Below are 13,664 nucleotides of genomic sequence, written 5' to 3' on the forward strand. Positions count from 1 at the left end.
GAGGCAGAAGATAGTGCCATGGAGGCAGCTGATCCATACGTATATTTCTGGGGCCTGATCTGGGCCAATATATGGGGCAGATCTTTTCTGACATGGATATAGATTGTGGTGTTATCCACTACTGGGTTTTTTCTATATCTATGCTTAATTCCACAATAATTTAAGTAATATTGGAAAATAACTTAAAAGTGAATCATGCAAAATTCTAGGCTAAAACTATTGTAAACCAGTGTTTTCATGTCGCAGTGGTACATGTGCACAAAGTGCAGTACTGGCTAGTGAAAAAGTTTTTAGTTTCAGAACATTTGGATTTTCAGCTCTATTAAAAAGCAACTTTTCAAGAAATACTGAGTAGTTTCCACTGCTACAATATAAATAAATCAAGCATTTCTTTGAGGGATTTAATCGTCTCATTTCTGTCCTGAAAGTGAGCACTTGTTAGTCATGAGTGACAATCACTGTATATCAAATGATAGAGGGGGGTGTGTGTGTGTGTGTGTGTATTCCAAATAAAGAAAATTATTAATCTAAATGATATGATTTTTGTAACAGATAAAGAACAATGGTGAAATGCGTATTAAAAATGTGCAGCTGCAGCATGCTGGAAGATACACGTGCACAGCACAGACAATTGTTGACAACTCCTCAGCTTCAGCTGACCTAGTTGTAAGAGGTAAGATTTTTCAAGCTAAAATAATTAGACATTTTGCTCTCTCTCATGTAGGTTAGCAGAGTGGTGGGAGTTGTTGTTTTTTCTTCATTAAAACAATTTTATTTCTCATCAAGAATTGATGGGGATTAAAATTAGATTAAAATTAAAATTAATATTTGAACACCTTACAATCTACTCATGATTGTTATTGTGGAAGATATTTAAATGTGTGTGTTCTGTTAGTATATCCAGTGTGCTTCTAATGCATTTCCTGTATAAGAATAAAGATTCATTATCATGTATTTTTCCCGATATAATATTTTTTAGACAACTTAATTTGGCGTCCACTTTTATATAACAAAACTTTTCAAAATAGAGTGAGGAAATGATGTCATTCCTGTTTGTCTACTGCATTCTGAAACAGCCATTCATAATGCTTCACTGAGTTGTATATTGTGCATGAAACAAAACATTACAATAAAAGTCCTGCTGATGTTTAAATGATTGAACCAAGGAAATTTGGAGTGAAGGCTATCACTCCATCATTAACTCATCCCTCTCTCCCTAAGTATTGCCGACAGCAACAGCATCTCTGAAGTGCTGATGCTCTGGAATGTCAGTATTTCAAAAGTGACGTACCTGATGCATGGGGCAGCACAGGCAGTATGTTTTGCCCCACTTACCAGGTATGTTAGACAGCAGTATGGTAGTTAAAGGACAGTTTATGCCTTGATTCTGAATTTCCTTCATTTTTAGAGTCTGGTAAGTTTTAACATTGTTGTAACTTCTTTAATTCAATTTCCTTTGGTCAGTAACAGTAAATGAAGTTTCTATTGACACTGTAACAGTAGAGTCAGAGCTGTCCCTTGGTACAGTGAATCAGGGTGACCCTCCAGGCCCCGTGCTTTGAGGGGCCCCGCACGCAGGCGAGCGGGGTGAGGAGGAGAATGGGGAGGCGAGCGGCAGGCAGGCGGGGGGGCAAGGAGGAGCCCCTCTACCAGAACTTCCCTCTCCCTCAGCGCTTCCTTCCTGCTGGTGGGCCCCGCCGACCAGTGCCTTCCCCTCCCTTTCAGTGCCTACCGCCTGCTGTGGATCAGATGTTTCACGGCATCAGGAGGTGCTGGGGAGGTGGGGAGAGGAGCGAGGGCACAGCTGCTCGGGGGAGGGGGCGGAACTGGGCGGGGATGGGAGGAGGCAGGGTGGGGCCTTGGGGGAAGGAGTGGAGTTGGGTTGGGTCCTGGGCGGAGCCGGGGCCCCACACCTCCCTTAGGGACAGCCCTGAGTAGAGTAGATATAATTTCAATTGGATGAATATACTGACATTACAGAAGATTCCTTTGGAAGGAAAGGAATAGTCCATTTATATGGCTTAATATAACGAAAATAGTAGGCAACACTTTTTTTAAAATAAGAGAATATCCTGTTGGATATATTTCTCCTGCAAACCCAGTATGTGGGGAGTAGAATTATTACCATTCACATAGTGAAAGACTATGAAAGACACGACCACCAATGTTGCATTCGGTGTACAGGTTCTACAGGATTGCGTGGTTCCCCCCCCCCCCCGACCCCTTGACATCAGCAGGACTCTGGGAGTGCTCAACACTTAGCAGATGGTGCTGAACACCGAGCCATGTCTGGTCAATGTGATGAAAGTGGCGTTGCCACTACAGTGTCAGTGGAGAAGCGTGACGATAAAACAGTCCACAGATCAGTGGTAATACAGAGCCAGGTGAAATAGTATACATGTCTCATAGGTGAAGTATTACAACAAAAGCCACTGTACATGGAATCGCCTCTAAATGTTTTCCCTTTCCCACAAACAGTACATCCATTTATCTGGATTAATGTTGCATCCCTTCTGACATCACAGTTAGGATAGTGGAACTGCTGAGGTGATCAGGAGATATGATGATGTCAGTAGGGGTTTTACAGTGTTCTGAAGACCATACCATTGAATCAGTTATCTGAATGGTTTAACACTGAATCACACAGGTGACAAAAGCACCCCATAAAAGGTACCAAAGAAGAGGGCCTTGGGGCAGATGCATCTTCTCCCAGCACCACTGATTGAAAGAGTTCCATAAAAACAAATGGAACCACTGTAGAACAATCCTGTCCAGCTCACTCTTTGCAGTTGGGCTAGCAGAACATTGTGATCACTCATATTAAAAGCAGGTGATAGATCTAGCAGTACCAGTAAGAAGAGTTGTTTGGCATCAGTCTTCACAAACAGGGCCATGACAGTCAGGAACAAGAAACTCTGAACTTATTCAGCTGATGACCTTTTCAGTCACCGTCTCTGGGAAAGGATGGTTCAAGGTATGTCTTTGATGTCAAGAGATGGACTTTTAACAAAAGTTGAAGACTGGCTATCTAGTGCTGTGCTCACCCTAAGGGATCCATTGATCCAAATGGGTTAGCACTTTACTCTTGGCTTTTACAAGTGACAGACAGAGATCATGGACCTGAGCCCTAAGGACCCTGCATATGTTTTAGGATGAGATATCAAATCAGTATAGCAAAAATATTTGTCCCTTCCAGCTTCACTTCTGCTTTCTGGGAGTAAGAGAGACTGGGTATAACATGAATACATTATTTTGGTGACCATGTTGTATTTCTCGCAGCATACAACTGATGACAGTTTCTGATAACCTAGACTGTTCACTGCCCTAAACATTTTGGCCCAATGAAAATGAATCTTTGCCAAATCAAAAGCAGAGCTAAAGTTTGTTCCCCCAAGTTGAGCTATAAGCCATGGAGAATGTCAAAAAGGAAAAATAGTTGTCATAGTTTCCAAATAATGGAGTTTAATTTCAATAGCTAATAGAGAGGCACAAAAGAGGTTTTGTTTTTAATTGTATATTAAGTTTTCAAGGTATATAGGAAAAAACTGTATTCAGTTCTGTGTGGGGTTTGGAAAATTTGCCTGCCATTTTACTGGAGATGTTTGATAGTTCTTATTAGCTTATTTTGTTCAGGCTTACTGCTGTAGTATTCATTTAGGGCCAGATTTACATAGGTATTTAAGCACCTCAAGATACAGATGGGCACCGAGTGAGATTTACAAAAGCACATCATTCTATAAATGAGAATGTTTCTTTCAAGGACATTATTATTTTAGTTATAAGGTGTAAACTTTCAAAGGCAACAACATACAGTAATTATAAAATAGAAGATAAATACAATTTTTAAAAATAAAATAACATATGTAAGCAGTTTTAGGATGGGGAAAAAGTTCTTCAAAACAAAATATTCTTTCCAGATTCTGTTTAAAGGACCCTATATTTATGAAACCATTGCTGACTCAGTTTAAAAAGAAACAATTACTGTACTTAAAATATTTTTAGATTGCTATTTTAAGCTCTGTGTTAAAGAAAGCTGTGGAACAGGAAGAATTCTTAGAAAAAATGCTGTTGTCTCAACCATTACATTAAAAAAAAAAATTAAGGTGTCTGTCAAGCAGTGCATATATTAAGTTCAAGTCAATGAGATTTTATAAGCATGAGAAGATGTACAAATATTGCTCAAGTGGAAGAAAAAGACAGCCCTCTTAGGCATCTGTCATAGGTGGGTACAATCCACCCAGAATGGGGCTTCACACTGTTTGGGGGCTTTTGATATCAACACATCAGAGATTATGAGGCACTCGGATGCTCCAGTAATGGAACCACAAAAGTACCATAGATAGATCCCCTGTGTCTATTTGTCATTACTGTCCAGTGCTAGAATGAAATCCTGGCCCTGCTGAAGTAAATGGGACTGCAGTGGGCCAATATGTCACCCCTGATTTGGTGGCAGGTTGCTATGTTGTAAGATGTGATTCTATCTCTGTCATCTCTTCCCTTTCTCCCAAAGTCAGTCAGACACAGTTTTTTTCTGCAGCACTTTATGATGAAGTATCTTTTAAGATTCCTGATAATTTAAGGAAATATCTTTTTCACATTTCCTTGTGTCTGAGACACAGGCGTAGAAAGTCTCCCTATCTCAGTCTCTCATTTGTCACACTCTTGACTACACAGTCACTCGTCTGTGGGTTTAGACTTTGCCTTGAGCCTTCCAATTTCCACCTTATGATCCCTGCTTCTGAATTTGGGGAGACTCTGCTAGCATAATATTTCTGTGCTATGATTTGTATCAGTTTAGCTTGTTCCTAGTTTTAATTTGTTCTTCCCAATTACTCATATATTGTTATTTTATATTCTGGCCTAGCTTCCTGAGTACTTTTCAGATTGGGTTAGTATTGTTTTCTCCACAGGCCTGGGGGGAAAGTTTTTGAGACCAGGGAGCAATGATCTATAGGAGCGGATTGCGTTTTCATATGGGACAAGTTCTAAATACTCTTGTACTTTGCAGAAGAGTGAGTGAGTACTTCTTTGGCGGAGAGGTCACTAAATATTCTTTGGTGTATGTTGGTTAGCAGAGGGAAATGACCCAGATCTGGTGTGAAGCTGTTCATAGAATCATAGAATCTCAGGGTTGGAAGGGACCTCAGGAGGTCATCTAGTCCAACCCCCTGCTCAAAGCAGGACCAAACCCTGTTGTTCCTGGAGTTCCTATGCATGTGGAGTATTTGTTTGTAGAACTTCAAAAGTAGAGTTTCTGTTAAGGGTTTTATCCCAGTCAGTGTAATCAGTTGCTGAAGTTGGACCCCAGATTTCACTTTCATACAGAAATTGGATCATGCTGGTGAAAAAAATTAGCTATAATTTTCCTGGGGAGTGGTATCTTTCGTGCAGTACCTTAATGACACAGAATACCCACAATTCCTTGGTGGCCAGTCTGAAGCTCTCTCCTGCATTTATTATATCTAACTTAACGTAACGCCAACAGACCCCGGTCGTTGGTGGGCGGGATCAAATCTGGGGCCTCTGGAGTTTAGTGCATGATCCTCTACTGTATGAGCTAAAAGCCAACTGCCTGTTAGCTAAGGCTGTAGAGCAGACTCATTTTCTCTCTCTCTCTCTCTCTCTCTCGTGGTTTCGGTGCCACTGGATGGTACTGGGGTTTGTTTAGGGTTTTTTTCTGAAATATCTTGATTTTTATTTTTTCCAGGTAGGTCCCATGTCTTGTAGTAGGTTTGTAGAAGATGTCCATTTCTCTGGAGATCTTCTTCCATAGGTGATAGTATGATGAAGTCATCAGCATACAGCAGGCATTTTATTTCTGAGTGATTAGTGAGAGGTTAGATTCAGGTCTGTAATATCATAAGTTATTTCTGTGTCTTTGTTAAAATTGGTCAATAATTGGTTTATTTATGAGATTTCTCTTGTTTTCAAATCAAAATAAATTATAAAGAGGCTATCACTGCATTTGCTAGGAGCCTGGTAGTTTCCAGGTCTGCACAGTAAAGAGAGACTAGTCCCCTTATTCTTCTGAAGATACCATGTGACATGTTCAGTTACATTTGCTGTAATCTACTGAAAGATTGTTGGAGTAATTAATTGAATCATAGATGAGATTTGACAAGCTGTTAATCATGGAAAGGGAATCAGCAAGTCTAATTTTAGCGATTGTAATGCATTGCCTCTGCTTTTCTTACTTCACTGATTTTTTTCTTGTAATTTGATCCTAATGTCCAAGGCAACTGCAAGCAGGATAAAATAAATTGTGTGAAATGACCCGCAAGCAAAATTCACAAACAGGTGCCAAAGCTGATGATCACAGAGCTATCGGGCAAGGAGTTTATTTTTCGCATGGACTTCTGACTTTCATAGTGTCTTTTACAGATCAAGATTCCTACACATAAATACACATACACGTTGCATCACTGTCCTCTGTTTCACTCTAGTCTAGACTGCTAAGAATCCTAGTCACCTGTGGTTGTTGACCTGTATGTTCCAGGCAGCCATGCAGTTCTCTTCTTGGAGTTGAGTAAGGCATGGCACAACACACGTATCTTACGTTGCTTGAGTTTTATGAACCAATTGGGGGAGTAAAGGAGTGCTTTCATAATAACAGTAAGTAACCTGTAAAATGTAGGCTTGGAAAAAAATGCTGTTCACTTTAGCAAATACTATTATTATGTCCTCAGTTCATGAGTCTGTTGTTTTGGGATAAGACCATCCAAGTTTTAGGTGGAATTTAGAAAGGATCATTAATAGCTATAACTCTTAGTATCTTTTAGATGCAAATGCAGAAATCAGCTAAATCATTTTATGAAGATTATAAAGACATGATTGTATTGCCCATTCTTCAAGCAGTTCTTAAGGAAATGTGAGAATAGAAATCTTATATAATGGTTAAATAGATTGTAATACATTAGTTAGGAAACCCTTTCTTTTTAAAAGTATAATTTAATCTGTAAATTGCCAAATGTGCTTTTCAGGTCCTCCAGGTCCCCCTGGGGGTTTGAGAATAGAAGATATTAAAGACACTTCTGTAACACTTACTTGGAGTCGTGGGACAGACAATCATAGCCCTATTTCAAAGTACACTATCCAGTCAAAGACTTTTCTTTCTGAGGAGTGGAAAGATGCCAAAACAGGTAAGGGTAATATTAGAACTAATAAAATCAATAGAATAACTTTTGACTCATCTTACATGTGCTTAATTTTATACATTCCTTTCTGGATGACTAATAATGTGTGAAGTTGAGTACATAAGCCTTTCCAGGATCATGGCCTTATTCTTTAGAAAATATTTAATGCCAAAATACATTTCATCAGAAAATCTGCTTTTCTTAAACCCTTCTAAATTCTGGCAGTTAATGAGCCAATCACATGCAGAGATTCTGCCCAACAAGTAAGTAGTGCAGATTCTCAACCATGAAAATATTTCTTTCCCACTCAGCACATTTAATTTTTGAATAATTTATTCTGGGTAATATTGCCGTATGGTCTACAGAATTAACATTTCATTCCTTTTGTTATGCCTAATCACACTCCTTTAATCAAATGGAACATCTACAATCTTTTCCTTGAGAATTAGTTCACCACAAATTGATCTTCTGACTGTCAAATATTGTAGAATTTTAATAGTTCAATTATTACTTTTCATCTAAGTTATGCTTTGATACCACAGTGATAGATGCTTTAGAAACATACCCAGCTTTATTGACCCCTAAATCCCATTATCAGTGGGAGTGCAAGCATTGCAGGACCAGGCCTATTCTGGAATGTATAGTAGTATTTGTTGTTGTATATTATTTTAACAATAAATATTAGTATATTTGTCTTACCTTGCCATTCCCCTTCCCACCACACACATCCACCAGTTCACCCACAAACTCATTCAACATTGACTCCCCTCCCAGCTAGGGACCTTTCAAATCCCTCAGCTTCCTCCAAACCAAGGCGCTAACTTCTAATCATATTGTATGTTCCATTCCTGGATAGTTGACAGATCTTTCTATCTATGCCTGGCTAACCCATAGATGGCACTTAGTCAACTTTGTATTTAACTTTCATAACTATGAGTGAAATTCAAGGATTATGAGCTTCAAAAGCATCATATTGTTACATGAAATGTAGTTGCGTTCCAGCTTTCTCAGTGCATTTTTCTATAGGAGAAATATCCAGATGTCACAAGGTTCAGTATGCAATTATTAAGGCTACCTCCACCACTCGTCCACTTGCAATTGCAATTTGTGATCTTGTAAAAGTTTATCCCAGATAATCTCATAGATTTCAATTTCTCATTCTCTTCCAGAACTCCTTGTATAAAAGAGAGATCCTGTTTTATAATGTAGTATTCGTCTAGGTGGCTGATTACAAACAGAGAGGGGGGTAAACTACAGAAACTATAACCAGATTATCCTTTCAGCTCACTGCAAAATGCTCCTTTCTAAGCAGTCTCTTGTTTTATTTAGATCCCCCAAACATTGAAGGAAATATGGAGACCGCAAAGGTGATTGATTTAATCCCATGGATGGAGTATGAATTCCGGATAACAGCAATGAATACTTTGGGGACAGGAGAACCTAGTATGCCATCACAAAGAATTAGAACAGAAGGAGCTGGTATGTAGACACAAATTGTCACGATATCTTAAAATGCTTAAATGTTCTTTTTTATTTTTCTACATTTTCATTAATTTTGGTAGAGGCAGAGTGCAAAAATCCAAATAGAATGGTATAACTAGTTGTAATTAACTGTAGTGAATAATTATCAGATATCCTAGTGTGCTAACCGCAAAGAAGGCAACAAAATGAGCTGTCTTGACACCAAATGATAAATTTACACTGTCTTTGGTGACTGCTGTTTTTTACTAGCTCACTACCATGGCTAGCCATGATCCCAAAGTCTGGAGAAGATTTTATGGTCTTTCATTTGCATCAGACTAACAAATCTCTTGCATTGGGAGCTTAGACCATTTAATGGTATCTGTGTGTTTTAAAGACACACTTCCTACAATGAGTTTATCCACAGACACATGTCCAGTTACTGAGCTCATCTCATCACGTCCTCTAGAGAACTGGCTTCAATGCACAAGACCATTTCCCGGCTGTTCAGGTTTCCTCTACAATCTGGCTTGGCCTTGTATTCCTGTTGGCTCTTTCAGTGCTCTCAGACTGGTCTCTTCCTGTTGTCTCCAGTGATGGTGTGACTACTTGTTCCAGCAGCACTACTTTTAAACCAAACCAGCCCTCCTGTCTGAGCTGCCGGCCCAAGGTTTTATGCCCCCATCCCTGGGTCAGCCTAATATCAGTTACAGAAAGAAGGGTAGGATTTCAGACTACTGGAATATAGACTTTCAACCCACAGCCAACATGAATCACTGGGCCCCATTGGTCTGATTACCCAGTACTTCTTGGTCCAGTAATAAATTCAGAAATAGAGAATGAGAGGCTAAAAGTCATTCCCAGTTGTTACTGGTGGCTAGAGGGAAATTCTTGACAGGGAAGGAGGCCCTATTGCAGTACATTAGTTGTTGTCCAGTAGTAGTGAGAGATTACCTGAACAGACTTGTCTTATAGCTCTGACACTTGTATCCTAGGTTGTTCTCCAAGAAACACAGACATCATATAGAATGACTTACTCTTTTATTCATGTAGAAAAAAATAAATTAACAAAGAAGAGAAAAATAGCATGAAATTGCATTCATTGGGGATGTTTTCTTCTCCTGCCTTTCAGAGATCCTCTACAGTATGTTTTAAATTAATTGTTTTTGTGCAGGAAGAATATATACTTTTTTTTTAAATCAGCAAATGTTCATTTGTTTCTTAGCGTGCTGTATTCTAATCATAAGACATGCCAGCATGTGTGTTGTACTGGATAACGCCACTTCCCTATGATTGAAGGTTTGGTCTTGTGCCTTCTAATGCAGTGTCAAAGGCATGACATTATCCAACACAGCACATGCCCCAGTCTGTCTAATTGCTTAATGTTAAGATTTCGGAGCACAGTTAAGCATATCCTGTAGGCTGGGACAGGTACATCATAAAATAAATTCTCTCAAATGAAGAATTAGATGCTGAATATATCATTCAAGATAACATAGTCTGTTTTGACTGTCTGAAGGAGATAACAGCAGTGCTTTTAGAGGTAATGCATCACTGCAAAAAGGTCTATATCCAACCAGACTTACATGTCACTTTATCCACCTTAACAAACACTAGCTCCAGTTCGCAGCCCTGTTCTTTATTAATTTTAGAAGGCTGCTGTCCCATTACTCGGGCTTGAAATATCTATTTGGTAAATAGATTAAATGTTTATTCACTGCAAATTTTGCTAGAATAATAAAAAGCATAATCACCTTTAGTCTTTTAAAAATTAGAATGTTAAGGATTAAGGAAGCATTGATTCGTCAGGTTAATGGAGACAGGAAAGAAAAATCCACACCACTGTAAAACCAAAGTGAAAGGAAATTATTTCCAATAAACTTGGCTATTAGCATCATATGTTTCCTAAAAAAGAAATATGCAGTTGCATCATGGAGTGCTGGCATACTATTAGTATTTTTCTGCTGTTTTGAAGGGAGGGTGGAAACAACTCTCACATGTAGAGGGATTGTGATACTTTACATATATTAATAGCCTTATGCTGGGTTCATGAAACTTCTTTCAGTCTCCTCCCCAACTTAAAGAATGACATGCCCTCCCCTTTTGCATCAGGTCTTTAATATCTTTGGAAGATTTAGTTGGTTGTCTTGCTGCCCAGGCAGAATGGAGGACAACTAGGAGCAGCATTTCTGCCTGTGGCAGGTTATGACTGGCACTTTTGGTGAATCTAAACAGACTGTTAATTCAGGCATTTATAGAAGTTTTATGGCATCAATCTTGCATGCTTCTTAGAATACAAACTGAAGAGTGTAATGCACTAAAGTGTTAATGGATAGGATCCCCTGTACTGGAGAAAGTGTATTTCTTATCATGAGTTGGCACTTATTAGAGAGAACTGGTGCCATCCCCCATCTGAATTTCCTGCCAAGAATCTCAGGCTAATATGGGAGCAAGACACTATGTGTGGCTTTTCAGTTCAATGTGTGTTGAATAGGACCCCTAAGGTATTAGGTATTTTCATTGCACAGCTTGGAACCAATGCTAGAATATTTTGATTATCTGATTATAAAGAGCAGCTGCTCAATATGACACAGGATCAAACATTGCTACTAATCTGCTGTGCCATCTGAGTAATGGATAACACATTGCATAAGTTTAACTGTGGTATCTGACAATTGTCAGTGGCACAAACAGCTCTGAACCTTCACTCTTTCTTCCATGTGCATATGGCTTTCATTTTAATGGCTGCTTTTAACTGAATGCTTGTTGTACATGTAATTAAGATAAGTTTAAATTAAAATCTGTTTATTTTGTTTAGTACCACTTAAGTTACATAATGACTTCTTGGGATTTTCCTATTAGAAGACTAGCTATATATATTTTAGCTACTAGACACTAAAATTCAGTAAGAAGTCTCTGAAACCAATTAATATTGGGAAAATGAAGGCTGGGCACTTCTCCATTTACTTGAGTTGTCATGATAAATATATTGCCCCCAGTCATCTCTTGCTCTGCACTTTGGGTGGCCATTTACACCTGTGCTAAGTGAGCACAAAGTGGGTGTCAGATGCTGCCAGTATGATTTGGGCTGCTTGATCTTTCAAACTTACAGTCATCTCAATGCTAGTTTTTGAGTTTCATTTTCTTCCAACAAAATTATCATTTTTAGTTTGATAAGGACTACCAATTGCCTATCTTTCGGAAAGTGTTTTGTAGTCACCATGGCAGAGATGAGTTTCAAGGAACCTTCCTTACCAGTTCCTTGGGAGGAGGGAGCCTGCACACCTTAGGAACTACCTAACTTTTACCCCAACTATATTCAGTGGGAATTGAGGGCTGTCATTGTCACACAAGTGAAAATAAAGAAGCAAATTATAATGGAAACAGTGGGAACTTCCTGTGCAGATTTCTAAATGAAGCATAAAAATACAGTATATACAATCAGAAGTTTAATTTACTTTGGGTACTGGAGCCTTAAGTCCTGATCCTCCACCCATTCATATCAATGGTAGTTTGCCATTGACCTGAATGAGAACAGGTCTAAGGTCCCAGTCCTGTAGAGACTTACCCATGTGCTGAACTCTATGTATAGTGAATAGATCCATTGATGTCAGTGGGCTATTCAAAGAGTGTGTAAAATGAAGCATGTGTTTAAGTCTTTGTTGAATGGAGGCATAAGTCTCTAAAGACCACAGAGTGAGCAGAGTTAAAAATAATAAAATGCTTTTTTCCTCAGATCTATGAAGGGCGTGTGCAGTTTCTGAATATCCAATTTAAAAAGTAAAGTGAACATGGATAAAATCAGGAAAGAGTTATTACCAGCCGTGCCTAGTTACCATAAGTGGAGAGAACTGGCACTTTTCCTGTGGCAAAAGCTATACGTTAGTCTTGGCAAAACCACAGACTCTCACAGCTATTACAGGCTATCATTACTGTAATTGTGTGGGCCATATGGGCTCATTGGCACTGCTAGTAAAAAGAAAAAAGTAATTAATGGCTCTTTATTGAATGAGAGCTCTGAAGTCTGAGAAAATGTTGCTTGTCTTTTCTGTTATTACAGCTCCTAATGTGGCTCCTTCTGATGTTGGAGGAGGGGGTGGAAGTAACCGAGAGCTGACAATAACATGGATGGTGAGTATCAACATGAAACTAAATTGATTATGTGCTGTGCTGGGTATGCAGCATCTGAACCTCTTCCCACTGAAGTCAGTGGAAGTTTTGCCATTGACTGCAGAGAGGGCAGGGTTGGGCCCACAGTAAGTAAGTTTGCAGTCTTGTCTTTTGAAATATATAAGAAGGAAGGAAAAATGTGTGCTTTTAGATACACCTCTCCCCCGATATAATGCCAATTCAGATATAACGCGGTAAAGCAGCGCTCCGGGGGGGTGGGGCTGCGCGCTCTGGCAGATCAAATCAAGTTCAATATAACGTGGTTTCACCTATAACGCAGTAAGATTTTTTTGGCTCCCAAGGACAGCGTTATATCAAAGTAGAGGTGTCGTTATTTATTCATCTTTATAAAATATAGCTTTAGGCAACTATCTGATGCCCTGGGCACATATTGCATAGATTAAAACACAGAAGCAGAATCTATGATACTAGATTAATTTATAGAACTTCAAAAAGCAGCATTTGGATTTTACTTAAATTGTACTTTGGATCAAGTATTATTCTATTTTTGAAGCCCACAATCCAAACAGTAAGCAGGTTCACTTAAATGTTTTAACAGCTACATCGCTAGACTTTTCAGTTTTAATTCTTCTCACATCACACACCTACCTGCAACTGGAGTGGAATGCAGAGTTGGAGAATGACACTGATTGTTAGAAAAGCTTCAGAGTAAACAAAGCTTTTTGTAAATTACAGGCACAATAAGTGGTGGCTCCATAATATTCTATCTTTAGAAAGTCTACTGTAGAAATGTGTAGTATTACTGTTTTCCTTGTGGGGCTGGAGCAATTCTTTGGAAAATTCCACCCACTGGGGGAAAAAAAAAGCCTTCTGGAAATGCCCGGTCAAAGAGAGAGAGAGCCAGAGAGAGAGAGAAGCAAAGGTTGAAAACAGGGACTG

The 13,664-nt window shown here is 39.0% G+C and overlaps 1 protein-coding gene across 1 annotated transcript in view; it reads left to right on the forward strand.

Annotated features, from left to right (window-relative positions):
• CNTN1 (contactin 1) overlaps nt 1-13,664 on the forward strand; it is a 254,857-nt gene that overhangs the window by 168,100 nt on the left and 73,093 nt on the right. The window contains exons 14-17 of the mRNA XM_044996278.1: nt 553-673; nt 6,981-7,139; nt 8,463-8,612; nt 12,655-12,725. Coding sequence (XP_044852213.1) covers nt 553-673; nt 6,981-7,139; nt 8,463-8,612; nt 12,655-12,725 — 501 coding nt within the window. The remainder of the gene's footprint in view (nt 1-552; nt 674-6,980; nt 7,140-8,462; nt 8,613-12,654; nt 12,726-13,664) is intronic.

This window comes from Mauremys mutica, chromosome 1 (genome assembly GCF_020497125.1).
Source record: "Mauremys mutica isolate MM-2020 ecotype Southern chromosome 1, ASM2049712v1, whole genome shotgun sequence".
NCBI lineage: Eukaryota > Metazoa > Chordata > Testudines > Geoemydidae > Mauremys > Mauremys mutica.